The following is a 24419-nucleotide window of genomic DNA, read 5'->3' on the forward strand; positions in this document are numbered from 1 at the left end:
TATGCCCTTGATTAGTTACTGAGCTTCTTAAGGTGAAATACAATGATTTAATGTCCTGATTTAAGAGAGGAAAAAAAAAATAGTCGTGTAGAGTTATTTCAACAACTCTTTCTCTGACAAAGGATCATTTTAGGGTTTAGGTTTTATTTTTAGAACTAAACATTTATACCATCTGAAAGAGAAGAGGAACATAAATGACGGATACTTTTTAAAAAGAGAAATTTTACTACTTTCAAGACTCTGAATTAGTCGAGGGTTATGTTAACCTTCTCTTGTGTAGTGAATAACCCACTTGAACAACTCACTTTTACAAACAGAAAAGTGGCCTGAAACGGACATTGCAAAGGTGCAATTTCAGTCAAGCTGCTTCCCTCCTGCTGAAATTATACTTTATCTAGTCAATTACCAATGTTTTCCCAATAGGCTGTATTTTCTATAGCAACATTATTCATCCTGTTTATATTTTTTTTTTATTAAAACAAACATAAAACCTAACATTTTCAAGACTAAAACCACAAACTTCTAATTAGTTTGTCTAAGGTAAACAAGCTTTAAATATACCAATTTCTAGAAGCGTGGTACTCAATTCTAGGAAAAGCTATTGCAATCAGCATGGGAAAGGCAGTAAGCTATCAGAGAGGGCTAAATTAAGGGCCCAGTTCCATCCAGGCCCCCAGCGGAGATGTTTCCATTCATGTAACACCCTCTACATGAAGATAATCCAATCACAAACACAGTGACACTTGTTAGGTGTGGGGTTTTGGGCAAAATTGGAATCAGAACCGCAAATGTTTAGACCTATAACAAGATTGAGTCTTCACTGATCCAAAATTTACATCAAAAAGTGATCATGACTATTATAAACTATGGTTCACTACAGTAACCATGCTGTATGGTAGACTGTTGAACTTACTACTTCTGTCAACCTGAAATTTTGTTTCTTTTGTCCAATACCTCCCCAGCTCCTGGGAACCACCACCTTTCTGTTTCCTTAAATGCTACACTTTGAGTTTTTACATATAAGTAAGATCATGCAGTTGTCTTTCTTGCCTGACTTATTTCACTTAGATAAATGCCCTTCAAATTAATACATATTTTTGCCAATGACAGAATTTTCTTCTTCTTTAAGCTGAATAACCTTTTGTGTGTGTATATTTATATAGCACATTTTCTTCATCTATTTGCCTGCTGATGGACACTTGGGTTGATACCATATATTGGCTATTGGGAATGATGCTTCCATGAAAGAGAGAGTGCAGAAGTCTATTTGACATACTGATTTCATAACCAGAAGTGGGGTTGCTGCATCATATAGCAGTTCTGTGTTTAGTTATTTGAAGAACCTCCAGATTGTTCCCCATAATGGCTTCACCAACTCAAATTCCTACCTACAGTGTACAAAGTTTCCCTTTCCTTTCTACATCCTTACAACACCTGTTATCTTTTGTCTTTTTGACAGTAGTGATTCTAACAAGTACAAGATGACATCTCACTGTGTTTTTAATTTCCTGAAAATTGCCAAGGGAGATTTAAACTGTTCTCACCATAGAAGCAATTATGTGAAACAATGCACATGTTTATTAGTTTGATTTAGACAATCCACAATATGTGCATATTCAAGACATCATGTTGTATGCTATAAATATATGCAACCATGTCATTAAAATAATTAATTCCTAAAAAAGAAAAGACTATGGAATGCAGCCTACTCTTGGCTCTTCCTCCTAAGTGGATATTTCCTTATGAGCTTCTCTTAAGCTTTGCCCCCCAGAGGGCAAAGAATGTTCTGGAAGGGCAACTAAGGCAATGTAATGATAGAATTGATATCAAACAGGTCTCATGCAGTATCATGTTTTATTTTACAAATTTCACACAGTTTTCGGGCTGGGGTTGTGGCTCAGCGGTAGAGTGCTCGCCTAGCATGGGTGAGGCCCTGGGTTCGATCCCCAACACTACATAAAAATAAATAAGTAAAGATATTGTGTCCAACTATAACTAAAAAATAAATATTTAAAAAAACTTTCACAAAGTTTTCAAATAATCCAAACTTTCCCTACATATACGCTTTCAAAAAGGAATACGTGTGTGTGTGTGTGTGTGTACTCATTTAGAAAATAGCTGTTAAAAGAAGGTATAGATATGGAGGTATTGATAATTATTGATTTATTTATCATGAGGTGGTTGAATTAATACATAAGAAGTCACTAATCTTAGTTTACTATCACTCGAGAAACTTCTAAGCCAAGCTATCAAACACTTAGGAACATTATTTTTTAAAGTAGAAACCATTAAGTATCCCAAAGAAAATCTACTCAGATTCATGTTGAATCCCCAATTTTGTGTGCATAAGCAAAGCCCAAGATAAATCTTACTAGGGCATTTCAAAAGAAACACTTTCCACAAGTCTGGGAGTATTAGTTGTGCTCAATTGTACAAGATCGCCATGTCTTAGATTCATTTTAACAAATATGGCTCATTTGCAAATATCCAGAGTAAGGTCTATTTGCAAATATCCAAATATCCTCTGAGCAACTGGTTTCTACCCTTCCTGCTGTTTTTCTTTCTATGCTTGGGCTTCTCTGCACCACACTTAGTTTTCTTCTTGTGACTATTATCATTTGGCACCTCTTCAGAAGGAGAAGCCAAAGGTTTCAAGCTGATCAATTATTCCAGGAGCCAAATTATTCCCGGAGCCAAATCTCATCATTACGCAGAAAACTTGAAGATCAATCAGAATTTTGGAGTTGCCTTCTGACAATTATGGGTGTCTTCACCTTCACTCTAAGTTAGTTTAGTGTATATCTGAGAGACTGGAAGAACATGTTTTTTGAATATTTAAGCAATGGTAGACAATGAAGAATTAAGTCATGTCCCATCTAATTAAGATAACTGAATAAATAAATAATAGGGTAGGAAAGCTTCACTGTTCCTCAGTCTTGCCAAGTTTTGCACCAGTGGATCACAAACCAGAAAGTGTGGTTTCAGATTCAGAGCATACAGGCTCCTGCCTTCTAAAATCCAACAGAGTCTGGAATGTATCGAGGGGTTAATAAACATAGAAGGCAGAAAGAGAGAAAAGGAAGAAAGGGTGGAAGAAACAAAGAAATAGAAAAAGCAGAGGAGGGGACAGAAAAGAAAAAAAGACATTTCTACAGGATAAGCTTGGTGGAAAAACCCAGCCAAATTCACCAGGCTTCGTTTATCAGAATGTAAAAGTGCCCTCCCTCCACAGTCATTCTCTTCTTTTAAATGACAGAAATAAACAGGGACAACATATGACAAAAGTTCTCTCATCCACTAAATGCTGGTGTCTGGAGACACAGCACCTGGCTGCCCCCTCAGTCATCCAGCTGCATCCAGCACTGGGCCCTTATCTCCAGGCAGCCACAGCTTCTTTTGGGAATTGGGTGAGGAGCCGTGTTTTTCTTCAGAAGAAAGCTATTTGCTCACTTTTGAGGAAACTGGGTGGGGGAGTTACTAGGGAACCTTCTAGTGCTCCAGGATCCTGCCCTAGAATTTGTGAATCAAAGACACACAGTGATTGTCCCTTGGATGTGTGTATCTCTCACCTTGAGGAGCTCCTCCCCAGTGCCTCGTCCTGCTAGAGGAGCTGGGGATAAAACTGGAAAAAAGGGACAAATTCCCCATCTTAAGACAATTAACCAGATATTTAAACAGATATTTACATAAATATGTAAATTAAAATAAGGTTGAAAACGGCACCGAATGACATGGAAGAAAATTACCGGATGCTACAGAGTCCTGTACCAGAAGGACTTGATGGAGTGTTTTAATGAGTCCTGAGCAACACAAAATAAGCAAAACAGAAATCTTGATTTCAGAGAAGAAGAGGATTGTGACCTTTGCCCCCAGCCAGAAAATCCCTAATCAAGGGTTGATATTACTTTTTTTGCTCAAATAAAGCTTCTTGGGGCTTGGCTTTTAAAATTCTATCATGGCCAAAAATACTTCCAAAATAAATAGCAAAGAATGCTTCTTCAGAATGCTCTAGATATGCGAATTTATAATAAGTTAGGTGATTTTGAGAGAAATGGAAATGAAAGACCCAGGTATGATGGAACTTGCTGCAACAGGGCCTCAGGCCTGGACCAGAGGGATCAAACACACCCCACCTGCTTTGCCTCTACTAAGCGATTTCATCTCTCTAAGCCTCAGTTTCCTCATGTCTGAAGCAACTGTCACACCTGCCTACAGGATATGTTTGAGGAGCATAGGAGGTAACTCACAGGAATGGGACGTAGAAAAGCTAGCTCAGGAAGGGGGAGTGAAAAGCATTTAAAAATATTACAGCTGGACCCAGTGGTGCAGGCCTGTAATCCCAGCAGCTTGGGAGGCTGAGGCAGGAGGACTGCAGGCCCTATACAACTCAGCAAGACTCTGTCTCTAAATAAAATATAAAAAGGGTTGGGGATGTGGTTCAATGATCAAGTGTCCCTGAGTTCAATATCTGGTACCAAAAAAAGAAAAAAAAAATTACAAACCTGAATCTTCCCTCTGAGAGGAATAACTATTGGCCCCTACCAAAGACTTCATAGTCTTTGTGTATTTATCTTTCTATTGCTTACCATTCATCCCATGCAAAATGTCATGTCAATATGATTTGAGTGAGTTACATAGCGTGTGTCACTTAGGACTCTGAAAAAAATATTAGCAAAGTTCCCCCCCCCCAAAAAAAAATAACCACAAATGCACTTGGGATTCAGCTTTTACTCAGAGAGGAAAATGACATGGTTTTGAAAATATGCTCTCTGGTTTGTTGTTTCTCTTCCTTTCAGATGTATGTTCAAGGACAGTGGAGTGGAAATAAAATTGGGGAAAGTTGGACTGGAGAGAAAAGCCATTTCCATCACAAGAGTTGGGTAGTAATTCTCACTTGAGTTCATCTTTTTAGCAGGCACCCACATTTTCACTTTAAAAGCCTTTATATTTGTTACTGATACCATGAAGGGCATTTCTGAAAACACACAGACTCCAAGGCCACCTGCCTGGCTTGATTGATGGGGCCATTCTGAGAAATCATGGCTTGGAGGAGATGGTTTTTAACCAGTCTCCTCAGAGCTTACCTTCCAGGATTTCAGCGTGGCTTCTCCAAAGATGTACAGGGGATTTTCAAAATAGCAATAATTTGCAAAATATTCTGGAGGCATTCTTCTGAAATAAATCTATTGTACCAAATAACTCTTTCCAACCGTTGGTGTGTTATCTCAGTTAAGGGTAGGCTAACCATTAAAAACAAATTAAATATTTAGAAGATAAAACAAGATTTTTAAACACAACCAAGGAACGGGCAATTTATGAGCAAGTATAAAATTTTTCTTTAGATAGAATTGTTCTCCTTACTCAATTTGATCTATTTTACTATTTGGGTTTCCATTGCTTGGAAAAGAAAACAAACAAAGTATGAAACTCTTCCGATTTATTAACTCAAACATATTTTTATTAAAGAATGAATGCATTTACGCTAAAGAATCGTTTACATATGTCGTAAAGCAACAAGCATATCTTCAGGAGACAAGTCCTCCTCAGTATGAGCCATGCTCACTGTACATGCCTGAAAACTGGACCCACACACAGGGGCACACGTACAAACACACAAACACATACAAGGACACACAGATCCACAGACCAAATGCTGACACCATCGCTGTCTGGATTATATTGGCTTTCATTTAAGGCTTCTAAGGTGCCCAGTGCCCCTAGCATTACCAAGAATAAAAACAGACTTTGTAAAGGAGCAGTATTACTTGGAAAATTACTCATCTGCTCTCAGCCTTAAATGCATGTATCTGAACCAACACGTTGTATTTCATCCCATGAAACACATTCCATTCTTGATGGTATTTAAAGATCTGTGAGACTGAGAATTCTCAGCTTTCCTAGGGAGAATTTCTCATTAGAAACCATGAACCAGTGGGCAATTCTGACTCTAAGACATCACCAACTTTCAGAGAACAAGATAAGATTTCCCTTTAGGTTTCAGTGGACGTAGTTTCTCTAGACCAGCTGCATTTACGCAACTCATTCCCTACTTGAGAGCAGTGTTGAGTGCTGGAGCAAAGCTTCCTTGTGGTGGCAAAGGAGATTTGAAGCTTTCCATGGAGGGTTCATCAGACAGGACCATGGACCAAGCAAGTGACATTAAATCGGGTTTGTAAAAGGGTCAGCCTCCACAGGGGGTGTTACGTGCTAATCGTTTGCTCCCTTTTTCTCAGGGAGCTTCTGCTTTAGATTTCTGGTTGGTGTATTCACTGTTTATTTCATTTGCTTGATCATTTTCTTCCCTTTGATGTCCTGCAGTGGATGCTGAGAATCCATTTCTCTAGGGATGCTGCAAGGGGAGGGAGGATGAATGGTGCAGGAGAAGGGAAGGGATTATTAGTAGTTGCAAGTATTCTAAGAAAATAGATGAAGTGAATACAATAAGAGGGTACTACTTGATATATCCATGTAAATAAAAGCATTATCTTTAACTGCGAATTAACTGCCAACTATCAGGTGGTTAGTTGTAAAGCTTGATAAAGGCTGTGCTGATTCACGTACTGAGGAGGGTCTGGAACATGCCGTGGAGAGGAGCTCTGGGTCCTCCTGAGCTGTCCCTTCCACCCTGCAGGCTCTGCACCAGCATCAGCACCCTCGCTGCCCCCCACAGGGATCCAGAGGTGCCTCTAACATTCTGGTTGGATTTCATAAGGCAGATTGGAATGGTCCCTCGAATAACAGCCGCAGAGTATTTGCCTGAGAGTGTTAAAAATCGGCATGAAGATCTCCCACGAGGAGGAGTTGGTATAAGGGAAAAAAAAAAAAAAAAGAGAAAGTCTAGAACCTTCCTCCCCATCCAAGCTCCCACCCTCCTCACAGTCACAGCAGCAGCAGATTTCACGTAATTACTTTAATGATACATTTCTTTAGATTTAGAATTGCTCTTCGGAATTTAAAAAGCATGGTCAGCCAATAGTGTGGCAGTCTTTTCATCCCAAATTTGAATCGTTGCTCATTCACCTGTCACCTGGAACTCCGTGGCCAATGCTGCCTTTGCTCAGCATCTCAAGTCCATTCAGCCATCGTCGGATTCCAATTCCTGGGAAACCTCTTCGGACGAGCTGTCCCTGTGGATCCGCCCATCGCTCTTCATACTGTGGAAAGTCTTCTTGAAGGCCTCCATCATGGCGTGGGCCAGCTTCTTGGCCTCCAGCTTGCTCTCGCACTCCACGGCGTGGCAGTCCATCTGGTAGGACAGGTCGTCGTTGATCTCCCTATAAACCCAGGCGAAGATGTTGGGGCTCACGTTGTGGTCGGCGGTGCAGTAGGCGATGCGGGCCACCTGGAAGGTATCCATGTGGACCGTGGCCTCACCTTTGTGGTCGAGGTGATGCAGCCACACCTGGAACGGTCGGATTTCCAGGAGAGCGTTGGCTGGGGACACGTCTTCTCGGGCAAGTGTATGCTTCTTCCAGAGCTCGATGACCGGCTTCTCGGTGCAGCCCGATAAAAACTGCATGCCCGAGGTGGACACTTTCCCCAGATAGGTGACCTGCAGGAGGAAAGAGGAAGCAAAGGGAGAGGTCACCAGCAGGTTCTGCACGCCAGTGGAAGAATGGGCTCCGTAGTGGAGACACACAGACACCTCTCTCACCCCCTGGACAGACTGTCATCAGAAAGAATCTCTACCTTTTCCTCCCTAACAGGTCACTACTTGGCAAATGTATTGAAGTTCTTTAAATAGATTTGGATTTTTAAAATCAAATAACTAGAGAACTATTTCCCTCTCCCTTTCCCCCTTTCAAATTAAAAATGATCGATTAGGATCTTTTACATAATTTGGCATTTCCTTAACATCATAAGGTCACTCAAAGTTTCTTTTCCACCATGCACACACAGAATTTAATGACAGCAAGGAATCAAAGGACGTTGCATCTGAAAAACAAAAGCTTGGTTAAACTTATCTCCCAGCCCGGTTCTCTTTGCAAATCTTCCAGGTTTTGATTTCATCAGGCTGCAGGCTTCCAGCTAATGCCAAGGACGCAAAACTGGTCTACTTAAGTTACAGCCTAAAGCATGATTGTTTCCCCCCCAGAGATGATTTTTTAAAGTGCAACCATGCCAAGTTCTTTTTCAACGTAAATAGCGTTTGAACTGATGGGCCTCTGACTATTTGATAATAAATGAAAGATCTACAGATAAGACTAGAATACTGTCTTATCAAATAGCAATACAGGCAATACCCCAACTAAGAAACATGATTCTAAATTATTCAAATACTGTCTTTAAAAAAAAAAAAAAAGCTTATTTAGGATATACCAAGAAGAGATTTAAGCTATTTTATTTTTTATTCATTAAAATGGATAGAACTGTTACCATTGGGAAATAAGCATTATGGAAATGCATAAAACCTGAGGACCAGATAAGAGATAACACAAAATAATATTTAATTAGCTTTAAAATCAACCCACTTATAAATACTATGGATATGGGGAGAAGCAGCCCTGAGAAAGATTCATGGAAACAGGAAGACATGATAAAGAACTTTTTGGCACAAGGATCTCAAATCAATATTTAAGTTTAGCAGGGAAATAAAGGCTACCACAAAACATTTAGGACACAGAAGGGAGGTACCAGGGCATCCTTTAGTGCTTTGGTTATCTGTGAAACAAGTGTCAACTGAATAGCCCCTTTAAAAAGATGACTTTTTAGGAAAGAGGCAGAGGTGCTGTACCTTCTAGAGGTTTATTGGGAGCTTACTATACACAAAAGCCATGTGCTGTGGGCAATGGAGAGGAGGTTGATGTGAAAGTGGGGAGGGTCAGAAATTGACAGGAGGGAAGTGACTGGGGATTCGTCAGATCCAAGGAAAGTGAGGTTCCCATCCCAGCTCCACTGCTGGCCAGGTCTGGTTCTGGACAACCGCTAACCTCTGCCCATGCACAGATACAATGGAGATGCAGGCAGACCATGGAGAGGGCAGGCAAGGGGCACAGGAAAGTACCCGAGGAACTCAGAGAGGAGCAGTGGAGCCCTGCTCAAGGGAAGCCTCAGAAAGGTGAGTCATTGGATTTCAAGGCACCAGGCCTCTGAAGCTAGGCAGAATTTTCTTTGCAAATATTGCTGGGGGGTAAAGAGGAGAAGGGAGGGGAGATGCAAGCCTGCTGCAGGGAAAGAGGCCACAGCAGATATCCATATATCAGAACACAGCATGGGACAGCCCTGGTGCCTCTAGCCACACTGGAAGGAAACAGGCTAAACTTGAGGGAGGGCATATACCTGGGTGTGATGGAGGGTGTGAGCTCAGTAGACCTGCCTGGTGCCAGGAAGAAAGGAAGAGAGGAGGCCCCACTAACAGCAGAAGCCCAGGCAGTGGGAAAGGCCAGGAGGGTGGGAGTGCTACTGCAGGGCGAAACAGACAACGGGTGGAAGAAAGGGACTCAGATGCTGAAAGCACCCATCATCCCCAGGAGAACAACCAGGTGAACAGCCTGTCCCTCTGGACTGGATTTGTAACAAAATAGGAGTGTATGGCCCATTCAATGGGGGAAAAAATACAAAACAGAAATTCTAACTGAAATAATAGCTGATGGCAGATCTACTGGACAAATACTTGAAGACCACTGTTTTAAGATTTCAAAGGACTAAAGAAAAATGTGGGAAAGTCAAGAAAGGGAGGCATGAACAAATGGAAATAACAAAAAATAGAAACTTAAAATGAATCAAAACAGAAATTTTTGAACTGAAAACTATGATAGAATGAAAAAAAATGGAAAATTAACTAGAGGTCTTCAAAGGTAGAGTTGAGCAAACAGAAGCAGAAACAGTGGAATAAAATAGAGAGCTCAGAAATACACATAGGGTCAAAAGATTTTCAAAAAGGAAGCCAAGCAACATTCAATGGGGGAAAGGCCAGTCTTTTCCATAAATGGTGCTGGGAAAACTGGATATCCACAGTTAGCACTGTACTTAAGGCTATATACAAAGACAAATTCCAAAATACACCAAAGGCCTAGCCCTAGGTACATGTATGACTATGCAATGCTATAATGTGTACAACCATAGAAATGTAAACTTGTGCTGCAATTGTGTGTACAATGAATCAAAATGCATTCTGCTGCCATATACACCTAATTTTGAAATAAATTAATTAATTTTAACAAGGTAAAGTAAAAAATAAAAATAAATAAAATATGAGACCTAAGTCTATGAAACTCACAGATGGAAACACAAAAGCTTCTTGATATTGAACTCTGCAAGGAGTTCTTGGCTATGACACTAAAGGAATTGGTAATACATAAACAAAAGAGACAAATGGGACTTTATGAAAAATGTTTTAAAGCATGAATCAAAAAAGTACCAAGAGATTAAGAAGGAAATCGCAGGAGAAATACTTACAAATTAGAAATCTGTCAAGGGGTTAATGTCTAGAATATGTCAAGAAACTCTTAAAAGTCAACAGCGATAGCAACAAACAAATCTGGTTCAAAAATGGGCAAAGGACTTTAGTAGACATTTTTCCAGAGAAGACATGCAAATAATCAATGAACCCATGAAAAGAGCTTCAAAACCATGAATAGTTAGGGAAACAGAAATCAAACTATAGGAAATATGGCTTTACACCCATCCGCATGGCTGCTCTCACAAAGGCAGAATACAGCAGGTGTTGGCAAGGGTAGGAAGAAGTGGGAGTCTGTGCACGGTGGGCAGGACCCTACAACAGGACAGCCTCTGTGGAAGAATGTGTCAGTGAGCTTTTCCCACCAAATGAAATACCTACACAGTAGTGAGAAAAAGGCTTATCCAGCTAAGCATTCTGCAGGTTCAAAGTTCAAGACCTGCCAGTAGGGGAATGGGGGGTGTCCCGTCGGTTTGGTGTGGTGGCTCATGGCAAAAGCATATGTAAGAGTCAGCAGTCATATCTCGAAAGGGGAGCAGGATAAAGAGGACAGGGAGCAGGGTGGCAGCCAGGCTTGGTCCTGTTATAACCTTCTCACTAGAAATATCAAAGGGATGACCAGAAACATCTCATGTGCCTAATAGGTCCCACCTCCCAAAGATTCCACCACCTTCCAATAGTGCCACCCTGAGGGTAAAGTCTCTAGTCTCAATGGGTGTCTGGGGCACACCCACCACATGCAAACCACAGCAAACAATATGGCAGCTCACCTAAAAATTAAAAACAGAATTATCAGCAATTCCATTTCTGGGTGTATACCCAAAGAATAGAAAGCAGGATCGTGAAGAGACATTTATGCCCAAGTTCACAGAAGCATTATGCAAAATACCTAAAATGTGGACATAGACCACGTGTCTATCAACACATGAATGGATCAGTAAATATGGAATATTCAGCTCTAAAAAAGGAAGGAAATTCTGACACAGAACAACATAGATGGACTTTGAGGACATTAGCTAAGCAGAATACACTATTCATTAAAAGACAGATACTGTAATCTCACTTATGTGAAATATTTAAAATAGTAAAAATTATAAACACAGAAGTTACACTGGTGCTGGGGGTGGAATGGGGAGTTCTGGTTTAAGGGTACAGAGTTTCCATTCTGCAGGATGGAAAGGGATATGGGGATAAATAGTGGTGGTGGTGGTGGTGGTGGCTCACCCTTATGCATGCATTTAGGGCAAGTAAAATGTACACTCATGTGACTTTTATGTTGTATGTGTTTTACAACAATAAAAAACTGGAGGAAAAAACAAAAAGGGAAATTTGTTTCAGTGTCCAAAATGAAAGTATATTCTTTCTTACTGTTCACTGAAACTAGAAATAACTATGTTTACATTTTATAGAAGAAATCCTCTGGAGGGTGGGAACTCCTTTGATCTGCTCTCAAAGCTTGCTCTGTCTCTTATACAAATGCACAAACACACAAACAAAGAGATTTCTTTCAAAAAGTATATGGGAACTTTTTCTGTAATTCAATTAAAGGGTACTTTTAAAATAACTTCATCAGAAGTTGTAGATGACATATACCTACAGAAAATATTTCATAATAGCGAAACTTTGGCCACTAAGAAATAATATAACCCTCTTTATCAATATTTATGATCTAGAAATATTTAAGGAAAATAAAATTTTATTTTACTTTGGAGGTGGTCTTGAAAGAAGCATGGAGCAGAAATCAGTATCCTAAGACAACAGTTAAAGCTACTTAATAAATACAATTTTAAGTAAGGAAACATAATAGATGGATGCAATCTCTTCAAACTTATTATAAAAGTAACTTATTTAGCAATATACTTTTACCAGTGACATGTGAATAGCAGATCAAAATATCCAAAAAAAAATTAAGGTGTCAGATACCCACTATGTATGTCCACAGTCAAAGCAAACCCCCAGACACAGAATGGTGATAATTAATATTGTCTCACATTTGATGGCAAAAACCATGTCATATCCATTAGATCCACTGAGAGCCTGTGGGTCAGGATGGAGTGTTGTTATCACTAACTCATTTTAAAGCCCAGAACCTTAGATCCAGATATGAGGAGTGGCCACAGTCACCTAAGCAAGCCAACAAGTGACACTGGGATGCATTCTTGGGACAGCAAAATGTGGGAATTTCAGCAACATCTTAATAATCTAGGAGGGAAATAACATAGAAGAAAGAGACTTGAAAGACACTGTCAAACACCCAGACCGTTTTGCTGTTGGATGAAGCCATTCCATTTGATGCCATGTGCTCATCATTCCCATCCTTAGAGCATAAGAGGAAATTTGGTGTCATATGGGCATCCTAGATGCAGGGGGTCCTCCCAAAGAAGTAACAGGATTCTACTGTCTGTTGCCCAGGCACTTTTAATAACAAAATTTATTCTTGTTTTAAAATTGCAGAAAGTAATATTAGAAATCTTTAAAAAATATCAGATAAAATGAAGTGCCGGTTTTACACATACTCCCATAGAAACACAGACATAGATAAAGAATCCACAACTTGATAGCATGTCTTTGTATTTATGTAATCTCACTTATATACTTTCATGTAAAACAAAATTACACATATATGTATATATATTTTATACATACACAAACTCTGTTTTAGCCAGCTTTTTGTCTGGCTAAATACCTAAGTAAAAAAACTTAAAGAGGAAAGGTTTATTTTGGCTCACAGCTTCAGAGGTTTCAGTCCATGGTCAGCTCCATTGCTCTGAGCCTGAGGTGAGGCAGAACATCATGGTGGAGCGCATGGGGGAGGGAAGCTGCTTAGCTCATGGCAGCCAGGAAGCAGGTGGGGGGGGGGACAAGATATAGTCCCCAGGGGCACTCCTCCAAGGACCCACTCCGTCCAACTGGTTCTACCTCCTAGAGTTTTCCACCATCTCACAATAACCCATTCAGCTTTGAGTCCCTGGATGGATTAATCTGCTGATGAAGTCAGAGCCTCATGATCCAAACACGTCCCAAGAGCCCCGACTCTGAACATGCTGCATTGCCGACCAAACTTTCAGCACATGAGCCTCTGGGATACAATCCAGATCCAAAGCATAACATATACATAAAATCTTTGTTTTCTAAAAACAAAAAAAGTATATAATCTCTGAAAAAAAAATGAAATAAAAGAAAATAAAGCTTCCAATTTAAAAAGCTGCAGTCTTTGGCATCTTTCCACAATTTCTTTGTAAACAGAGAAGCATCAAGATGTTCCACAAATACTAATCTGAGTGTTCCGCTGACTTTCTGTTGTGAAGTATAGAGTTACTAAGCCAGCAAAAGGAGGAGAGCTCAAAGAGCATTACGCAACTGCTCCTCCCAACTGTGACATGGACAAGGGTCAGCAGTCACACCAAATATTTACTAGGCACACCCACAATTTCCACCCACGTTTGAATGAATTTTCAACAGAGGCCACAAAGGAAGGGTAGACAGACACGCCCTTCCTAAAAACACATGATTAGCAACATGTCCCTCTAATGCCAGAGACTGGTCGATTCTCTAGATACGACAGCTCCATCCTACAGCTTGACAGAGCTTGGCAGAGCTCCTGACCTGGTCTTCTTTTGAATCAAAAGCACTGGCCCTGCTCAACCCTTCCTAAACAGTCCCAGAACGAGCTGCTCTCTGGTTCCTCCAGGGTTGAGTCAACACAAAACCTATGAGTCCAAGGGTCTGAAGTGTGATAGTGGTTAAGCTTTTGGAAGTCAATGAAACTACTCTTACCTTTGTGGAGTTGATAAAATTGTCAGGAATCTCTTGAGATTATTATAAATACAAAGAAAGGCTATCATTTACTGAAGAAATACAGCAAAGGAATTGTTTGAATGATTTTTCAAAAAATGAAATTAAAAAAATGATTTAAATAGAGTTTTCCTGAAAGCAGAATGTGAGATGGTAAAACAAAGATCTAGGACAGTCTGTTCTTAGAACAACCCCTTCAAACTTACCCTACTGACATCTATAGTGGGCCAGGTTCTGGATCCTTCTCTGTATCTGGGCACTTGCCCCGGTGCATCAGTTTATTTGCTGCCAGGCCACGTACTTCCAAATTCTCCCTACAGCTCTCCAGAGATTGCCACTAACCCATAATGTTGACTATGACTCCCTGAAAAACACTATTCAGCCTTTAGACAAAAGAGAATTTTATACTTTTTTTTTGCAAATAATATGTCCGTCAAAATATAGTTTGATAAAAATGTACCTTGTGACTTAGATTTTCAAGAGAAATAAAGTAAAACTTTTCTTTTTTAAACTTGTCTCTCTGTGCCTAGCTTATTTCACTTAACAAAATGATCTCCAGGTTCATCCATGTTGCTGAAAATGATAGGAACATGGAATCGAAAACAGCTGAGCTCACAGAGGTAGAGAGCAGAAGAGTGGTCACCAGAGGCCAAGGAGGATGAAGGAGGTAGTGGGGACAGCAGGTCCCAAGTCACAGCCAGAGAGAAGACAAGGTGTTCTATCACACCGAAGAGTGATCATAGTCAACAATAAGGCATCCCACTGAGTTTTCAAAATAGCCAGAAGAGAGATTCCAGATGTTCTCATCACAAAGACGTGATACATGTTTGGGATCCTAATAACGTAAATACTTGGAGCTGATGATTACATGACATGTAAATTACCAAAACAGCATACTGCACACAAGAAAGATGTACAACTAGAACCTGTCAACTAAAAATTCAATTGCTTCAAAATCCCAAAGATTCAGTTACACTGTGCATGAACAATGTCCCTTATGTATATTGGGCCAAGAAACATATGGGTCCCAATAAAGAGAAACCTTACAGCACTGGGCATTATACCCCATAGGTCTCTATCAACACTGCCACAGGGACTGCTCTAGATATGTGGAGAGAAGTCCCTTCTTACCACAGGAATCTTCCCTCTAATGCTCTGCTGTGGGCACATTCTCCCTGTTAGTGAGAACACAGGACTCAATACACCCAGGAACTCCAGGAGGTTTCCCATCCACATAGTTGTACACCAAGGTCAGGTCGGGCTAATGGGAATCCTGTGCTCCTTCCCGTCTGTGAAAGAGGTGAATGTTTTCCAGATGAATGACTCCTTCTAGGCCCCATCCAAGCTGCAATCTTCCAGAGCCACAAAGTGACAGGAAACACAAAGTTACCAAATTGGTCACTAAACTTCTCCAAAATAGTACACAGAGGATTTTTCAAGCCGTCACCACCCAGGGAGTTGGAACAAAGGGACTTATAAAATGACAAGAAGAGTCTTCAGGAGGAGTAACGAGGAGTTGGAAATATGCAATAAATACTAGCATTTTTTTTTCTTTGGTATGGTTGCAGAGACAGGCATTGGGCAAGAATGTTATTACAAATGAATCATTCAGAGAAAAACAAACAGCAAAAATTGAAAGTCTTTCTCCTGTGTCATTCAATGGCATAAATGGACATCCCCAAGATGTCTGCAGTGTGAACAAGTGGGCTTTGCCCAACCTTGACTGAAGAAATTATGTGAAAATACAGCGTGTGACAACCCAAGAGGGCTCGCACGGAGGCAAGGGGCCCACCAGGGTGTCTGCAGAGCTAACAGCCTCTAATTAGGAGAGACCCATTTTTTACTCAGCTTTTTCACTGCTGTGACTAAAAAGGAACTATTCTAAGGAGGAAAAGTTTATTGGGGGCTCGCGGTTTCAAAGGTCCAGAGACAGCCACCTCCTTTCCCTGGGGCATGAGATGAGGCAGAGCATCACGAGAGAAGAGTGTGGTGGAGGGAAGCGGCTCACAGGATGATCAGGAAGCAGAGACAGCTCCACTCCCCAGCCACAAAATACATACCCCAAAGGCATCCCCCTAATACCCACCTCGGCCACACCCCACGGGCCTTCAGTTACCACTCAGTTAACCCCCTCGGGGAATTGATTCACTGATTGGGTTAGGATCTTGTAACCCAATCATCTCACCTCTGAATGTCCTTGCATTGCCTCACCTGTGAGCTTTTGGGGGACACCTAATATCTACACCATAATACCCGGCTCCTCAGAACCTCTCCTTCTAGCATCCCAGCCAGCTCTTCATGAATACTGTTCCCTTTTCATCTATGGGGAAAAAAAAATACCCTCATTGCCTAACATTCATTCTTGGGGCTGGGCTGGGACTGTTCCTTTCTCTTGGTGACCAGTTCCTATTTTCCTTCAGCCTGAAAAGCTGGCACTCACCTAACACTGGACTGATGGTAGGAAGGGAGGTCCAACGACAAGGGCATGAGACGGGTGGACGATCCTGTACGAATCAAAGCCCCGGGTTACCCAGGGACTTTCAGCCTCCCAATTGGACATTTCCAGCATCCCCAAGCCCAGATTTGGTTCAGTTTACTTCTGGGTTTCTCAGAAATGGCACATCAAGAACAAAGACTCTCTAGAGATCTTTCTTGGAACATAAAAAAAGATCTTGCTGTTCTTTTATTGTCTGTCGAAGACTGCCTTTTCTTGGCTGATATAAAATAATGTGATAGGAACAGAGGATGGAGAACACTTAATTGGAAGTCTTAATAGCCTTTGGAGTATAAGGCAGAAGACGAGAAAAAGAAGACCCAGCATTCTTAACTCTGGGCCAAATACCCATGAGAAGCTCTTGTTCCCTCACATCAATTTCCACCTGCACATTTCAGAAAGAAGGGAAAGGGTGAGCACAGAGACTTCAGATCCTAGATTTAACCCACTCCCTCTCTGCAGTCCACAGAGGAACAAAACTTCACCAGACACTTTGAGGAGGGGGGATCCACATGCCAATCACTTGACAGAACAAAATGCAAACAGATTTGCTAGTTATGAACATGCATAGCATGCTTTAAGCCATGAAGAATGTGTTCAAGGACAAATGCTGTTCACAGTGAAATCTATGAGGTTATTGTGCACCAAATAATAAATATGGGAAGTCTAGAAGAGCAGAGAGGGACTGTAGAAGGGGGGGGTATCAGAACCAACTCCCAGCCTCTGCAATAGCAGTATGAATACCAGTTACTAGCATTTACCCAGGGCTCACTTTACACTAAGTACTAGGCCAAACGCTTTATATGGATCATGAATCTTTATAACAGTTCTACAGGTTAGGTATGACCTTTATTCTGGTTCTATAATGTAAGTAATTTATCCAGGCCAGTGAGTGGTCAGGACTGGATCAGACTAACTCATACAAACAGCAAAAGCAGTGATGATCTACCGGCTGTTTTTAGCATTTCAAAATAGCTGAAAAAACTGTTTTCTGACAGCATCTCTCTTATTGCATATGTATCTTTTAGCAAATAATGAATTCACATTTGCATAATGTGATTTGCTAGGCAAAGGAAATTGTTCAAAAGATAGGCTGCAATGGAAAATGTGAACCTATCAGTGATCACATTGGAAACCAATCCACTCATTTTCCACTGGGAAGTCAGTGGCTGCCTGGGTCCATAAGTGAGAGAGTAGCTCTTAGATCCATATCTCTCAATTTTCATGTCTAAGCACATGACTCCCTGACCTAACTACGCACATGACTCCCTGACCTAACTTCTGGGATGTGTCATATAATTAAGCACTGTGAGGGTGGATTGCATGAGTTAATTGAGTTTGTCTATGATGCCCAGTTGCTTGGTCAAACACCAGACTAGGCATTAATGTGCAGATATTTTTTAGATATAATCATCATTTATACAAGTTGTGTTTGAATAAAGAAAATTAATTCTCATAATGTAGGTGGGTCTTATCTAATCACTTGAAAACCTTAATATAAGATAATTTCCCCAAAAGGCAGGAATTTGGCCTCTAGGCTGTCTTCAGATTCAAGACTGCAACATCAACTCTTCCCCAGGTCTCCTGTCTGCAAGATTCTTGAACTTGAGAACTGCAACTGCATGAGCCAATCCCTTAATAATTTGTTAAAATACTTCTCTCTGTGTGTGTCTCTATATTCCACTCCCCACTCACCACCTCTATGAACACCCCATTGGTTCTGTGTCTCTGGAGACATAACTAATAAAAACATGCTGAAATCATGAACTACTCTTGAAATTAACCCCTTCTTTGATGGGAGGGGAAAAATGAATGAAAAACTCAACTTACAATCCTTGCTTTCCTGATGTATTTCTGAGCGTAACATTTGGCTCCCTTGGTTGGGTTCTCGCTTCACAAGCGACAGCAATGTAGCTGTCATCTGCACCTCAGTGGAGGAGCTGATGACACTCTTCTCATGCTCTGCTTGGAAGGATTTGTCACCCCAAATCCAATGCACAGTCACTGGGTGGGTAACTATTCAAGCCATGCTTTCATGGAGGGGCTTTGAAAATTGATTCACAGGGGATAATGGCTCTATCCCAAACCTACTTACAACAACCTCCAAGAAACAAGATATTTTTTAGATGTAATCAACATTTACATAAGAAGTATTTGAATAAAGGAAATTAATTCTCATAATGTGGGTGGGTCTTATCCAATCACTTGAAAGTCTTAATACAAGACTTAAGTTTCCCCAAAAGGAAGGAATTTGGCTGAAAGGGACAAACGGAAGCCATAAGCTTTGGGCTGGCAGCTCAGCTGTTTCAGTATGCAGTCAGTCATTTGGGAAATGTTCCCTGAGTACCCACCAGGAACAGGCAAATTATAGGGAACAAAACTGATAAAACTCTTTCCCTACTGGAGAAAGCACTGCCCGGCACCCAGGCAACGCTGACCTCTACAGTTACAAATCCAATATAAGAGAAGGGCATGCAAATAGCTCCGTAAGCACCTTCAACAAACCTAGATAGCTTCTCTTGGGTCTTTAAAGACCTTTCTCCTCACATGCTCAGCTGGAAGGAAAGATCCCTATTAAAGAATCTGTTCCTTGCTCTGGCCATGAAGCCTCGTTAATCTCCACATTCACTGTCATTGGCTCCCTGAAACAAGGCTGGGGTAGACCAGGTGGCTGAGGGCTTTGGACAGGTGCACTGAAGACCATGGTGAGAGCCGGGAAGGCAGAAGACACACGGCAGCTTACTCTCCCAAATGAAATAGGCTGGCAGTGAGAATGCCATCAGAGACTGCACATTCAACCCTGCTGGCTGGCGGGCGCATGGGCCCTGGGACTCAGCTGACACACCTGGGGCTCCACTCTGGCACATCAAACCACTTTGTTTTTGTCATAAAAATCTTGAGTTTTTAGGCTACCCAGCATCTACTCCAATTTTCTCTGGTCTCATCTGTCTTTCTTTGGAGGGCTGATTGGCAAGTTTTCTTAGGGTTTAGACTCAAAGTACTGAACATTATACTGCCACACACTCCTGATGAGTCTGGAGTGTGTCACCAGCACGTGAGATTTTTAGAAGTGCATGGGGTCATCCTTACCAACCTGACACCGACTCCTTTGTTGCAGAGACCATGATTCTAATGCCTGAAGATTTGGGGACACTTGTCCCAATCACTCTGCTGGTCTCTGAAACAGCAAGACAGAGAGCTTAAGTCCTCCAGCCCAAGGCCAAGGACTTTTCTACTCCTTCAATTCCCTCTTTGTTATCTTTCATTCTTATATGATTTATCTTTTCTATGGCCATTTCTTCAAGTATCTACAATGAGACCAAGGCCTGGACAGGGACATAGAAAGGTGGCAGACACTCCACCAGGGCTTGTTAAACATTTTAACAGGGGTTTGGAGTCAGAGGCAATTAAACTGTCCTTAACCTGAGATGTGTTTGCATAGCCCAGGGATTTAAATTATGCTACCAGCATTAATAATTGAACGTGGGAGATATCATCTTCCTAAAGAACTCTGAAATGGTGTTTTACAAAGCAAACAATCTCTACTTTGCAGAATGATTCCCAAGGGCAAATATTATATGTGCTAGTGTGCTGCCCCCACTCCTTGTGAATCATGTGCCAACATACCAAGTTAACATGTGATAAGGGATTGCTCTGGAGCCTGATGTGTGTGCAGCAGGACTTGGCACCTCCCTCTAAAAAGGCCCTCAGGAGCTTCAACAAGTCGACTGAGAGGCCAGCCTCAGCTTGGAGCAGACCTGGGCATCATCTCTAACTGCAATAGCCCTGAAGCCTTCTGTGGGTCATCTTGGGGATGGTCAGATGACCTTGGATTGAAAATTGATGTTGTTTTTTTTTTCCTCCAGACTGAGTTTTGGATCCCATTTTGAGGTCTGGTTTTTGGCATATCCCCTTCGGCTTTACTAGGGCATGGACCCTACTGTCCCGTGGCTATGCCCAGATGAGGACAAATGGTTACCACTACTTGGCCAGGACTCTGTTTTGAATGTCAACAATTCTGGCAGTAGAGCACACATACCTTTGTCAATATGAATTAATTTATTAACTTTTTAAAGATCTTGAATATTGAAAATGATGTTTGTTTGCTTGGCATTTTCCCTCAAGTATTTGCATGGGGTGTGTGTGGATGGACTCTAAAAATTTATTAGTGGAAAACTACTAGGAGGTCTATTATTATTTTTATTATGTAAATGTATATCACAGGAATAAAAAATTAAGTCTATTGAGAACCAATATTTGGGAATAATTAAGTACTATTTCTTCACTTTAATAAAGAGATGTACACCACTTTAGCTGTTGGTTAACATGGTATGTGTCTCACCATTAGGTATTTAAGTGACAGATCTATTTCTGTTAGCCATATTATAACTGGTACCAGAGATGCAGAGTGACTTGAGATTTTGCATCCTGTCTTGTAGTCATCAGGGAATTCCACTGTGCAATTTGTCCTGTCAATTATCTCTTGGAAGTGTGAAGCCTGGAAATATTGTCATTGTCACTGTCAAAGACAGAAGCAATTTATCTAGAAGGCATTGAAGTGAGCCCCTGAAGACAAAGTCACTTAATAAAAATGACACCAGATTGAAACCCACATTCTCTCATCCGGTCCCTTATGCTGAGCTGACCTGAGGATGGTCAAACCTGGTGCTCCTCCACCCCGTGGCAGAAGAGCGATTTATTTATTCCATGACAAGTCTCCTACCTCCCCCTCTGCTTTCTCATCATTAGAATACACTGAAAATGGACAGCAATGCAGCAGAGTGCTCTGGGCCCTCAAATGTCCACCATGAGAAAACTCTCTACGTGATGAATCACGATGAAGCGCACTGCCTGAGAGTTATCCTGACGAATGGGTTCAAGGGACAAGCACTGTGGCGGGTGAAAAATGCCACCAATTTTCATCCTTGTGGCATTTTATCAGTTCATTTTCCTTAGCACACAACTCATGAGGAATGAACCACAGAAGGTACCAAACGTTTAGAAAGAGTAACGTGGAGACAACATTTGGTTGGAGGTAATAAAATACATGTACAGATCTATTGGCCGCAAGTCCAGAGCCCTTACTAGGCGGCCAGTGGGAGGTTAGAAGCAGGAGAAGGAGAGGGAGGCTGAGGAGCTGCATGTGTTCCAGGGCAAAACAGAGAGGTCCAGACACCCACCTTGACAGGAATGTTCCCAACGGCTTTACCTGAGATGCCCCAAAGCTGGGCATAGTCCAGCTGCCTTTCAACAGGTGAACGGCTGAGCAGACGGTGGTCCACCCATGCCATGAGACACACATCAGCAATGAGAAGGAATGGACTTTCAATACCTTCACAACTTGGTTGAATCTTCCAAGACTATGTTCAGTGAAAAAGAATCCATTCTCAAGGTTATACGCTGGACTGAAATCTATTCTCTTCTTTATGGGGTGGAGATAGGACCCAAGAAGAGAAATAAATGACCTAGTTGGATCTCCTAGTGCACTTGTTAATGATAGACCTCCTGCTGTCTGCTAGCAGACCAAGACTTATCTAAGGCATTCTCTCTGCAGGATGTGCCTGTTTGCTGAAAATTGATGTGGTAAACATACCTGAAATCTGTGGATTTATGTCACAGGGCTTCCAGGAAAATATCTCACAAACTATGTAACTAAGCGTAAACATTCCAAGATTCAGAGAGTTCTCCTCCACACAAGTTGCACAGCTATAAACAATAAAAGGTATTTCTGTGCAAATCTGGCCCAGATCATGTGAGATGCTGCAAAAGAGATCAAGATGCTGACAGCCCTAGAGCTCACCCAGTTTTGCATGTACTTTCTGATTATTTATGTCCTTGAAATTAATACTAAAGCTGGGACAGGATGAGATGTCTCAGTTGAATATCCAATTCTTTTGTAATCTCATAAGGTGATATATAAAAGACTTTTGGGCGTAAACTTGCAGTGATGCCATTCTGCGACAACTTGTTTGATAGATTTTTATTTTAAATATCTGCTCAAGATTAGAGAAATGCAAATTAAGGCCACATTGAGATGCCTTTTCTGACCTATCAGACTAATGCAAATTTAGAAATACGACACACCGTGTGTTGTCAAAACTGTGGGGAAGCTTTCTCAGGCATTGCTGGTTAGGCTGAAAATTGGAACAACACATTTTGAAGGGAATTGTCAATATATAATAAAACTGTGCATGCCTGTTGACTCCACAATTTCATGCCTGGGAATTCAAAGACACCCCTATCAACAAAAAAATATATAGTCACAAGTTCAGACACTGAAGCGTTGATTGTAATTATAAAATTATAGAAAAGCCTAAATGCTTATATAAAAGAAATGGTTAAATAGATTTCAGTATATCTTTTAACACATCTGGAGAGAGAGAGAGAGAGAGAGAGAGAGAGAGAATATGAAATGAAGAAGAGTTGTAAGAGTTTATGTATTCATAGGGAATAATTTATTTCCAGGGTATATTATTATGCCATAAAAAAGTTAAAAAATGACTGTTTTCTACAAGCAAGGAGAGGAAATAAAGGAATATATTTTTATTAATTTGTTTATTTTTGAAAAAAGAAGCATGTAAAGAGAAAAGAGACAGTTACCCCAGGGTATGGATAGGAATGGGGCTGAAATGATAGAGAAGAGATACTTTTTAAATGTATCTTTTTCTATAGCTGTGACTTTTAGAATCATGAAAAACAAAATTAATATAATTAAGAGAGAGAGGAGGAAAAATTCAAATGAAATGAAAGCAAAAGTGTGTAAATCTGCCTGCATTGTGAATTTAAAAATATATATATAACTACCATAAAGGGAGGAAAAAAACAAACTCAACTAAGGCTTTAACATAGTATTTAGAGAACACATTATAAGGCTAAAGAAAGAAAAACTATAAACCAATACTGAATTTCACTTACAAAGCTTGTTTTCTTCAAGTGGTGTATATTTGCAACTTTGAATTGACCTCATGTGTACTAATGGAGTAAAAAGTAACTATATTGTAATGTTGAGAACTGGGTTTCTAACCCTGCACCCTGAAAGGAGGAAGTTAAAAACCTAGAAAGGCAGAAGGAAGGCTAGAAAGAACCTTGTGACATTAGAGTCTAGTTGGAGAAATTGAAACTAGTCCATGACTTTCAGTATACGTAGACAGGTGCACATGGGTATCAGTACACAGGAGGGTTTATGTGCACACACAAACATGCAGACTGATATTTGTTAGCTGTGCCCAGCACCCTGTGAACATTTCTATGCCAGTAGCAATAAACACACTGAAACTGAGACACTGGTTTCTAAATATCATTCTCCACCGAAAGGAACCAGTCCTCCATGAACATAGCAGAGTCCAGGGCTGGGTCATGAACAGTTGAGATGATACTGGAACGACACACTGTGTCAGAAAATAGGAGCATACTAAAACAGACAGGAACAGGTCCAAAGGATACAGCCGGCAGGAGGGGGCTCCTGGTGGCCAAGCTGGAGGAAATGTGACCATTAAAATTAAATATAATAGTAACACTCACAACTCACATAATAAGAATCCATGAGTCAATGCTGATGTAGATAAATGAATAAATTAATGGAAGACAAAGAAATATAATAGAATACAAACTAATATCAGTAAAAGTGAGGATAAGATTAGAAAATCACAATTTGAGGAACCTCCGTACTGCTTTCCAGAGTGGTTGCACCAATTTGCAGTCCCACCAGCAATGTATGAATGAACCATTTCC

The 24419-nt window shown here is 40.8% G+C and overlaps 1 protein-coding gene across 1 annotated transcript in view; it reads right to left on the bottom strand.

The window, feature by feature from the left end:
* Window positions 1-5490: 5490 nt before the first annotated feature.
* Pid1 (phosphotyrosine interaction domain containing 1) overlaps window positions 5491-24419 on the bottom strand; it is a 221855-nt gene continuing 202926 nt past the window's right edge. Inside the window, exon 3 of the mRNA XM_026396250.2 lies at window positions 5491-7552. Within this exon, the coding sequence (XP_026252035.1) occupies window positions 7076-7552 (477 nt within the window). The 3' untranslated portion in view covers window positions 5491-7075. The remainder of the gene's footprint in view (window positions 7553-24419) is intronic.

Source organism: Urocitellus parryii, chromosome 1 (genome assembly GCF_045843805.1).
Source record: "Urocitellus parryii isolate mUroPar1 chromosome 1, mUroPar1.hap1, whole genome shotgun sequence".
NCBI classification, from domain to species: Eukaryota; Metazoa; Chordata; class Mammalia; order Rodentia; family Sciuridae; genus Urocitellus; species Urocitellus parryii.